Source organism: Panthera uncia, chromosome D2, assembly GCF_023721935.1.
Source record: "Panthera uncia isolate 11264 chromosome D2, Puncia_PCG_1.0, whole genome shotgun sequence".
In the NCBI taxonomy this organism is placed as follows: Eukaryota; Metazoa; Chordata; class Mammalia; order Carnivora; family Felidae; genus Panthera; species Panthera uncia.
Genome location: NC_064818.1, coordinates 46,403,794 through 46,415,281, shown reverse-complemented (window position 1 = coordinate 46,415,281; position 11,488 = coordinate 46,403,794). Strand labels below are relative to the sequence as shown.

Genomic DNA, 11,488 nt, shown 5'->3' with positions numbered 1-11,488 from the left:
ACTGGGCCTGGGGGGATAGCCATAGCAACTGCTCACATACTATTAAGAACTATTTCTTTGTTTGCTATAGTTCTGTGAGTCTCATGGACACAAGCTTCACTGGCTTTCAGAACTAGGTGTTTTGGACCCCATCACTTTGGTGGGAGTCTTACAAGTTGGGATACTAAATGTTGTCCTGTTTATGGTGAGAGTACGTCTTAGCTTTTCTACCCATTTTGCTGTGGGTATTTTCACATTTGCTTGATGTGTAGGAGTCCCTCAGCTAGTTTTTGGATTTCTTTCAGAGGGAATTGCTGTATGTGTGGCTGTACATTTAGTGTGTCTGTGGGAGGAGGGAAGTTCAGGAGCCTCCTATGTTATCATCTGAGTCAACTCCCACTATTCTTAATCTGGACCAACCATTCTTATGTTCCACAATCACTCTTGCCCGCATGTTCTTGCCAGGAATCTAAGCCTGGAATAGTCTCTCCTTTCTCCATTCTCACTCAAAAGTATCCCTTCTAGCCATGACTTATCCTTTAGATATCAGCTGAAATGACATTTGTTAGAGGAGGCCTATAGGTGAAATTCTCTTGCTGTGGTTAAGCCTTCCCTTTGATGACATTTTACTTTCATTATTTGTTAAACTGCCTTCCCAACCACATGGTAAGATAATGTTTACCCATCTTTCTCACTGCTGTATCCTCAGGAGGTATTACAGAGATTGATGAAGACAGAATAAGTATTTGTGGTAAGAGAACAGGATGAATGGAAGTCTATAAGGAGACAGAACTGAGATAATGATAACAGTTGATCCTAGCCAAATAGTAATACCAGCAGAAAAAGAATATTTCGGGAGAAAATTATGTAGGTTTTATAACACATATTGATCCAATTAATACCCTAATAGTTGGTCTTATTTTCAATTTGTTTATACACATTGCATTATAATCTCTGAGTCCTCTCAAATCTATAATTAGCCTCCAGCAATAAGAGAACAGTGGCCTTAAGTCTTTAACCAAAGAACCAAGGACACTGACATGTAATCATGTAACTGGATCCTAAGATCTATGAAAGACCCCCAGAAAGGATGATAAGGGAGACTTTAATTCACAAAGTACCTCCAAAAATGCACATGGTTAGGTTTCCAGATGCCAAGATAATTACCTCTGATTGAAGGAGAGATAAAGGCCTTCTCCCTACACCCAGCGGTAGGTGTACCAGGAAAACAAGGACAGTCATCCTGAGATGGGATAATAAAGATAAACGAACTACTCTGAAACCATGAATCAGGTCAGGATAAAAAGTTGTCTAGAGCATTCAAAGAGATTCCTCTCCGGCCCAGTTGTGCAATGAGGAAATGTTGACACCTTTTTTAAAACGATCCTGAAATTTGTAAGAGGAAGACTGAAAGAACTCTTAATTCTTATAAGAACTATCACCTAAGGTCATGAGAAATAATGACAAAATCAGAATTATTGTCTCCTCACTCCTGGAGCAGAATGTGCTCTTTCCCTTGACCTGCTGTCAAGTGTCTGAGACAGAAACGGAGGGAGTAGAATTTAGATCAGAGCCCAAAGCACTCCTGCTGGAGACCATGGGAGCAACAGCAGCAGCTGCTGCATTAAACCAAACACCCAATGAAGGGAGGCCTCCATCAATCAATACCCAACTGGGAAACAAACTATATCACACAACTTCACAGAGAAGATTTAGTATAGGAATTGGTTAGACAAGTTTTGGAGGACCATAAGGGCACGAGGCAAACATTGAGATGATAAAGAGACAGCAAGTGCAGAAGGAAGCTTTATCTCCCGGGGCTGGAGGAACCAAAAGAGAGCTGAAAGCCGTTGTAACTGAGAAGTCCAGAGAAGGTGCTCCACTGAGCTGGGTCAGAGTCCTCTGATGAGGGTGTGCTTCCTGGGTAGACTTGTTCTTCTTGTGGTGTGAAGAGACTCCACGGAGCTAGGACTCAGGCCTCTGAGGAACAGGCACTGCTCAGAGAGTGTTGCTTCCTTGGGACCTTGGACGAGACAGTTCCCACTGAGCTGGGATTCAAACCTCTGAGTAGGCAACATTGGTGAGCACATGCTAGTGTCTCTGAAGGGCTAATGAGGCTGCTCCTGCAAGTGGGAAAACTGCAGCCAGCTGCTGTCCCTGGGCCCAATCACTACTGCAAAGTTAAAAAAAAAAAAACAAAACAAAAACAAAAACAGCATCAGGGCAATGCTGACAGAAGCAGGAAGCAAGTTTCTTCTGCATCTACTATTTCAATCTTTTTCTAGGGACCCCTCTGGGCAGAAACTCACAGAAATTCAGCTGCAAACGTGAAATATGGTTTGTAGAACCCCAGGCCCAGAGTCCAGATCTGGAACTGGAGCTGAGAGACAATAGATTAATAATGAACCAGTAGCTGCCCAAGCAACTTAAGACTTCCCCATCTAGACTAGCTCAAGTAGCTACCCCAGCACAGAGAGAAGCAGGAGAATGTGGTGTGTTTCCTGGCATGTACATCCACGTAAAAGTCATGCCGGGTAGATTAATTGGCATCCCAAGGAATCTGACTGGAGGTTGGATTCAAATTTGGGCTTTGAGATTTTACACTGTCCAGGAGAGGAACTATGGGTGACAGTTTTGTTTTAGAAGGTACACATTTATGGTGCTACCTAATCACCATAATTCATTATAATTCAGAAAAATGAAGCATTCTGATGGGTCTCAATTTTCTCATAGGTCTTTCACAGCGAGGGCAAAAGTGTTTAAAGTGGAAAAGAGAGCATGTGGAGGACGCCTGGATGGCTCAGTTGGTTGAGCATCCAGCTTCGGCTCAGGTCATGATCTCATGATTTGTGAGTTTGAGCCCCGCGTCAGGCTCTGTGCTGACAGCTCAGAGCCTGGAGCCTGTTTCAGATTCTGTGTCTCCCTCTCTCTCTGCTCCACCCCTGATCATTCTCTCTCATTCTCTCTCTCTCTCTCTCTCTCTCATTCTCTCTCTCTCTCAAAAATAAACATTAAAAATTTTTGTTTTAAAAAGACAGCATGTGGAAGCACAAAACAGCAGATCAATTCAGTATCCTACTACCAAGAGATTCAGACAGATGTATGAGGAATCCCAGCCCACCAAAGACCTGAGGTTTGCTTACCCCCCAAAAAGGATGAAACAAGACGGAATCATGGCTTGGTCCTCAAATCTGACATGGGACCAATGTAAGGAAACACTGTCCTCCAAAGTCCAGATCCCTTCTTAATCTCATGTTTTTCTAGAGAATGCCAGGTGTACTCTCTAGCTGAGCTGCCAACACAGTAGGACCCAGCTATGGTGCCTGGCTAATGGGCAGAGCTCTCAACCAAGGAGGCTGCTGGGCTCACTCCAGCTGGTGGTGGAGGACTAGGGACTAGCCTTGCCTCTGTGCTCTGACCCCTCCCAGACAAGGCGGGCCAAATGCCTCTTGCTTGCCTTCAATGAAATTAACCCTCCAGCCTCCTTTTTTAAGACAAGGGAGGCTCCTAGATTAAATTTAAAAGATAAAATAAGAATCTGCCCCATGCAACAGAAAATTAAATGTGATGGGACTTCTGCCATCTTATGAATCCCTTTTTCTGGAATAAATGCCTGCCCCTGCCAGACAGGGCTCTAAGAAATCCATATCTGGAGAAATGGCTCAGGTCTCTCCTTTTGTTAAGCCTGTTAAGACTGTTAAGCAATCTTCAAAAAGACTGCTCTTCCAGGTCCACTGTCAGGTTGGACAAGAGCTGTAGTGGGCTTGCTGCCTGCTTACAAAGTCTCTTGTCCCAACCATGTATGGTGCCAGAAGGTGGAGTCCATGATAGGCCCTAAAGTATACTTTGGTGGGTAAGAGCATACACTTTAAATTCTTGGAGCTTTCATTGAAATCCTACCTCCACCTCCCGCTCATTATGTAAGTTGGATGTATTACCTAGTCTCATAGTGTTACTGGAAAACCAGAGATAAGTTGTGGCAATACTTAATCCCCAGACCTGACATATAGAAGCTTTCACATTAGCTGGGGGCAGTAGTGGTGGAAGTGGCATAGCGGCAACCACAAATCCCAAACGTAAGAGATGCTGGCTGACTCTAGTTCAGTGGTTCTCATCCAGAGACAATTTTGCTCTCTCCTCACCCTCAAGGAGATTTGGCAATGTCTAGAGACATTCTTGGTTGTCACAAATGGAGTGGTTCTACCAGCATCTAGTTGGTAGAGGTCAAGGATGCTGCTAAATATCTTATGATGCAAGGAACAGCCCCCCACAATGATTCAGCCCAAATGTCAACAATGTCAAAGGTGACATACCCTAGTGTAGCTGTACCCAAGGATCAATTCCTAAACTGAAGATAAAGGAAAGCCAATATAAAACACAAGAATACAACTACCTCATTGTCTGGAGCCAAAGGATAGGAAGGTGGCTAAGACTTCAGTTCATAAAGCAGCTTCCACAGATGGGGAGCTGTATGCACCACAGGCTCATATCTTATCTCCCTCAGCCAGACCCCTTATCATATGGTTGTTGGTGTTGGCAGGCCAATCTGGCAGAACACTTACACGAGATGTGCTTGAGTCAAGGAGGCCAAAAGGGTAAGGGCTTGTGGTTGGGGAAACATTTGAAGAAAGGATGAGCTTCAACTGATAGACATTATCAAAGACAAAAAGCAGAGAAATGGATAAGTTGAAGTTCTAACAGTTCCTCTCTGTGGCTCTTCAAAGAATCGATAATGTGAAGTCATAGTCAGCCAGTCATAGAAAATGTTGCCTGCTGGATGCCAGTGGAGTCATGAGTTTGTCTGCACTAAATCACAAGGACCAATTTTAAGAGATAACATATAGGGAAGCAAGATCTGCTTCTCTTTCTCAGCTAAGAAAGGCAAACTGGTGGTGGTTCCTACAAAAGGAGTCAAAAAAAAAAAAGAACCTCAGGTTTGTTGAAGGAAAAGAATGCATCTGTTCCTGAGAAGGCAAACTCTAAGCAAGACAGAGCTCTGGCAGGGACGGATGCTCCACCTGGATCTAGAGGCCACAGAGAGAAGGATCAGCTGCTCACATAGGACTCAGAGTACAGAGCCTGAGACAGGGTTCAACCGAACAGAAAAGAGAAGCGATCTGAAAACTGAAATGGGCCCGTTTGCGTTTGAAAGAGCAGGAAAAAAATTGGGGACTGAAAGATGACAGGCTCTGGGGAGCTGGGAGAGAATCCAGAACTAAGGAAAGGTGGAAGATCCATCAACAGGAACTCCTTCATTTGGCCTTTCCTGAGCAGAGATGGTATCTACTCATGAGCCTGAGGCTTCCTGAGATAAATAGGATCCACTCTGTATCAGAAACCACCACAGTGGCTTCTCATTTACCCATCCCAATGCTGCTTCTCACCAGGTCATTTTTAGAGAGTTGAATCCACCGCTGCCCCAGCAGCCCCTTTCTGTATCTTAACCCCCACCTACCCTTTCCAGCTAGCCACCACACACATCACCCTGAGCCAGGCAGGGGTGAGGGGCTGTGACATCCAAGTTTCCTTAGCTGCCCCTGTCCTCAGTGATCACTCACCAGCAGGATTATCTTAAACTTACAGAGCACTTGATATCATTGTCTTCAGTTCTCTTGTTTAGTCTGGACACAATCTCTAGATTCATTTATTTTCCCCATTACACTTAGAAGGAAACTACAGCTGAAGTGGATTGAGTACTCTGAAAGAGTCTGAATTTGAACCCAGATCTTCTCCCCAACCAGTGTAGGGTTCCTTCCACACTACACATGTCTTCTCTGTACATCCACACCACACCCTGCAAAGCAACGCTGTTATGCCTTTTCTTTTTACATTCATCATCATGAGTACTAGTGTATTCTTAACTGAATTACCAATTTTCTAAGGATATAGATCAAATGAGTTTTGTTTTGCCAGATGAATAATGTGCTCTTAATCACTCAGTACTCATTTAAGTACTATTTTTTTAAAAAATCCGTTACAAGCTGCGGAAAATATATAAATTGCAAGAAACCAAGACGATTACCAATAATTGCTCTACACAGCATGTTGAAAACCTCGTAATCACACTGGTTCATTAGTGGTAGTTTTCAAAGCCTTATTCATTGGAGAGTCTCTGAGGCCACCGTGGACTTCAATATGCAGTCTCCAACAAAAGTTGCAGAAGACAGAAATTAATTTCTGGTGAAGGAGAAAATCTTCCTGAGGGCTGCTTTGACCTCCTTGTTTCTCAGAGCATATATGAGGGGGTTGAGAGTAGGGCTCAACATGGTGTACAATACACCAGCCAACTTGCTCTTCTCTGCACTGTAGCTAGAGACAGGGCTTATGTAGGCATAGAAGACAGCGGTATAATACATACACACCACAATGAGGTGGGAAGAGCAGGTGGAAAAGGCTTTTTTCTTCCCCTCTACAGTCCGCATCTTTAGAATGCTGGAGATGATAAAGCCATATGACACGATGGTCATCAGGAAGTTCAATATGCCATAAAAGGCGTCAGCCAGGACAACCATGATGCTATTCACATAGGTGGAGCTACAGGAGAGAAGCAACAGAGGAGGGACCTCACAGAAAAAATGGGTAACGATATTGGGACCACAGAAATTCAACCGCAGCATCAGCCCAGTGTGGATGGTTGTGTTGAAGGCACAGAGTACCCAGACACCTGTGGTCAGCTTGCTGCAGAAAGCCTTGCTCATCATGGTGCTGTAATGCAGAGGGTGGCAGATGGCTGCATACCGGTCATAGGCCATGACCGTGAGGAGGAGCAGCTCAGAGGATGCAGCCCATGTGAGGAAACAGAGTTGGGCCATGCAACCCCCATAAGAGATGGAGCTCTCCTCTGACATCAGACCCTCCAGTGCTTTGGGCATGACGGAAGAGGTGCAGATAATATCCATGGTAGCCAAGTTGAACAGAAAAAAGTACATGGGGGTATGGAGCCCAGAGTTGAAGCTGATGGCCAAAATGATGAGGAGATTACCTGTGAGGGCCACAGAGTAGAGGGAGAGGAAACAGCTGAATAAGAGCACATGGTATTCTGGGTGCTCTGAAAAGCCCTGCAAGATAAACTCTGTTACTAGCGTCTGGTTACGCATGGTCCTTGGGCTGAGAGGGGTTTCCATGATCATCAGGTGAATCTCTACTCACAGCTCCATGTGATTTCAGGACTAGAGAGAGAAATGAGAGGTATCCTAAGGTAGGCTGCTACTATGTTTCATTCATACCTGACATCATGGCATGAGCAATATTATACAGAGATACGAAGGCTTCTTAATGAAGAGAAACATACCAATATGACATTAAGCAAAGGGTGTGAACATGTAGCCCATAAAAAGTGAGTACAAATGGCCAATTCATAAAGCGTCATTCAACTTCAAACAAATGCAAGTTAAATCAGTAATTCATTCTTTATGAACCATGTGGCAAAGTTTGAAAAAGCATGGTTTTGACTAACACTAGCATGGGTGCCAAGATGCAGGCCTTTTAAAATTCATATTCCATTTGAGCCAGAACTTTCACTTCTAGGAATTTATCCTGCAGCAATAATTAAGTTCATCTTCAAGGTGTAATCACAGCATTATTTATAATACTGAAAATATAAAAGCAACTTATACTCTTAAAGGTCAGTATATTACAATATGTTCCTATAGCATAATGCTCTATACCTATCGAAATGATGCTTTAGAGGTGTTTTACTGATGTTTACAAAAAAGCATGAAGAAAGTTCAAAAGTAGTATGTACAATAGGATCTTATTTTGAGTTTAAGAAAAAAAATCACGTTTGTACATATACCTATAGAAAAAAACCAACTGGTTCTGAATGATAAACAACAGTGGAGACTGATTATAGTTGATTTAATTTCTTTGCCTTTGTTTCTCTGTATTTTCTAATTTTTCCATTTCAACGTTTTTTTTTTTTGTTTTGTTTTTTGTTTTTTTTTTAATTTATTTTTAGGACAGAGAGAGACAGAGCATGGACGGGGGAGGGACAGAGAGAGAGGGAGACACAGAATCGGAAGCAGGCTCCAGGCTCCGAGCCATCAGCCCAGAGCCTGACGCGGGGCTCGAACTCACGGACCGCGAGATCGTGACCTGGCTGAAGTCGGACGCTTAACCGACTGCGCCACCCAGGCGCCCCTCTAATTTTTCCATTTAAGAATCCTTCTAGGGGCACCTGGGTGGCTCAGTCAGTTAAGCATCCGACTTTGGCTCAGGTCGTGATTTCACAGTTTGTGGGTTTCAGCCCCGGGTCAGGATCTGTGCTGACAGCTCAGAGCCCAGAGCCTGCTTCAGATTCTGTGTCTCCTGTTCATGCTCTGTCTCTATCTCAAAAATAAACATTCAAAAAAATTTTTTTAAGAAATCTTTCTAAAAGGCAGATCTGACAGAATAAAGACCCCCAACTGCTACTTCTGGATCTACCCACCTCTCTAGACAATGTTTTCCCTCTTGTCTCACCTCTCATGGCCAAAGCTCCAGCCACACCCAGATCTCCCAGTCTGGCCAAAGCACCAGCCATGCCAGACTTTTGTAGCTTTGTTCTTGCAGCTCCCTCAGCCAGGAACACTCTCCTTCTCATGAACCAGGTCAATCATCATCACTTTCCTTTTCTAAAATCCCTTCCCTAGAGAGAAAGGACCACTCTCTCCTTCGTGGCCCCCAATTCTGTACTGACTTCTATCCTAGAATTCATTAACACATCACTTCACGATTATGGTACCCATCTCCCCTAAGATTGGGGCATTTGCCTCATTCATTTCTGAGCCCCTTTTCTTGGCTCCCAGCCCCATGTCTGGCATGAAACAGGTGGGCCCTAAAATACATTTGTTGAAACAATAGCAAAGAACAGTCCAATACCAATAAAAACAGAGTGGTTTCTATTCTCAACACAGTGCAAATTCTGTATTGTTTAAGATGAAATCAGCATGGTACATTTGCGTTTTCCTTCTTTTCAACTCTTCATTCATTAAAAGGCTTAATTTTAAAAAGATGCTCATTTTCAATTAAGAATTCTGCTTTTTACCAAACTTCAATAAACGTATTTACCACTGAAGCATTAAAAGGTTTATAGAAAATGAGGAAACACCTCTGATCAAATCACATCACCATTTTGTAAGGTGAAAACTGTTCTTTGAATAGAAGAGCATAAAATTCCTCTGATTCAGGGCAATAGGCTGTGCTAGTGTAAAGTCTGTCCAAAGCTAATACAAATGGGGGTCCATCTGTATCTTCCCAGCAGCAAGGTGTCAGGTTGCTCCATTGCTTTGCTGACGATAATAAATGAGATATGCTTTCACTTTATATGCAAAATAGTGAATGTTACTTTTGTACAGTATGAGATGTGGGCCTGAAGACTTTATTTGCTCCTTTGTCACTTTGTTGCCTCCTCAACACAGCCTGGTGAGTGACTCCTGTTTAACCCCAGGGATCACCATGAGACTGAAAAGCTGAGGCAGGCTGAAAAGGAACAGAGTTGGATTTGCCCCTTGGATGTCTCCACGTAAGGTTTCTGCACTTCCCACGAATGTCCTCCTTAGGATTCTCACCACCTGACACCCCCAGTCATCACTCACAGCCCACTCCACCACACAGATTACAAGCCAGAGACTCAATGCTATGACCACACCTGGGAAGAGATAGACACCTCCATCGCCAAACACTGAGCGGTGGTGTGTGGGTCTGTCACAGAGCACTATCGGAGGACCAAAAGAACCTATTATGAAGGAAACTTTATATCTGGTCTTGGTCTTCACTCCACTCCAGAGTGAGGATAGAAAAATAAATAAATAACTACAACATAAATAGGAGTTTTGAACAGGTGCTCAGCACAAGGAAATGTCAACAAACTGATTCACACTCAGGGAACAAATTGCCCCTCAGATAATTACCCTCGCGCTGTAATTTCCAGGGCAGGGGAACAGTCTCCTCATCCAATTGGTCAACAGGGAGATCAGAGAATAAGGGAGCAGAGACTCTTTCTGTGAGAATGACCATGAAGTCTCTGTTGGACCTCAGCCAGGTGCTTCCTCTTCTGAAAATAACAAAGACCTCTCTCTCCTGAGGTTCATAGGGCATTGGCTTTAATCCTCCATCAAGCAGTGCAAAATTATTACCAAAGATGTGAGGGAAAAGAAAAAGATCTCAGTTACCAATTGCCAAATTTAAACACATACTACCTGCAAACTACATGACTCTCCACATGTGAGGTGACAGGACGTTTAAACAGTGATTATTTTCCATACTTACCAGAACTTCCAGCCCTCAAGTTTCAAAGGACATAAAAAGGCATCTTGGCAATTTGATCACTTTAAAGAAACAGCATGAAGTGTCCTTAAATCCCTGAAATTAAAAAGTTCATTTCATTTCATTTTTCATACAAATAAGTTGAATTTCATGTGAAAGACAATTTACTTTCAGTGACATTTTATCTTAGTTCCAATTTATTGTTCATAATTTCAGAAGTGGAGAATTATTGCTGTCATAAGGCATTCAATTAATTACGGAGAAGTTGACTACTTCTATTATTACTATCTCTAAAGAAGTTTGAGAATTTTCAGACACAATCCAATTAATCCAAAGTCCATCTATTACACACGAAGGTAAATATTCCTATTGTAAACATAACTCAAGAGCAGAAAACGAAAAATCAGAAAATGCCAAAATCTCATATGTTCAGGTTTAAATCTGAAAGATACTTTAAAGACAACCTTGTCCAACCTACTTATTGTAAAGTCAGAAAGGTATCTAAGTGACTTATCCTACTCACACAGAATACTAGTGACAAAGCTAATACCTAGTCCCAAGACTTTGGGATTCAAGCCTAGAATTCTTTGCTATGTAATGTTATTGTCCCACTAAAACTAATGTCAAACAAATGTCAAATGCCAAAAAATGTCAAGAGAAGGAAAAATTAACCAAGAATCTAAATGATTCTTATTTTGATTGAGGTGTGAATACAAACCCTAAACTCTCAGCCAGTTTTTACATCCTATTTGCTCTATTATTCCATTTGCTGATCAAATAGTAATAATACAGAGTGAGAAATCTACAAATGTTATTAATTGTAGGTCAGCTAAACAAAAAATATCAGGTCTTATATATAGTTCATGATAAAAATTAAGCAGACTTAGAGTTATGGGCATAATTTTTCTCATTCTTTTATATCACCCAATAGAATGAGCCATCTTCAGAATACTCCTGATTACCTGGAAAAAATTCTTCACCTTTGTGGAGCTAATAGATTTTATGTATAGTCATCCTTTCTCCATCAATCATGATTGAGGTAGGAAATATGGTGACACTGAAGAAGTATGTAACCTAGGACAAGATCAGTACGGACAAAGGCTTCCTGCCCCTATTTCAGCTAATCCTACCAAGAATTTGTGACTCATCTTCAGCAAAGTTTGTCACTGCCTATGGGAGACACCTGGGACACCTGTTCACAGCTATTACTCTAAGTGGACCCTGAAGGAGCAATTAAGTACCACTTTGCTAGGTACTTGGCTGT

General features: G+C 42.5%; 1 protein-coding gene across 1 annotated transcript; it reads right to left on the bottom strand.

Moving 5' to 3' along the window:
• Positions 1–5,757: 5,757 nt before the first annotated feature.
• On the bottom strand, positions 5,758–7,136 carry LOC125933350 (olfactory receptor 13A1). Its single transcript, XM_049646357.1, is given in 1 exon segment — positions 5,758–7,136. A coding segment is annotated over 1 exon segment (987 nt). The 3' UTR covers positions 5,758–6,149.
• Between the last annotated feature and the right edge of the window lie 4,352 nt (positions 7,137–11,488).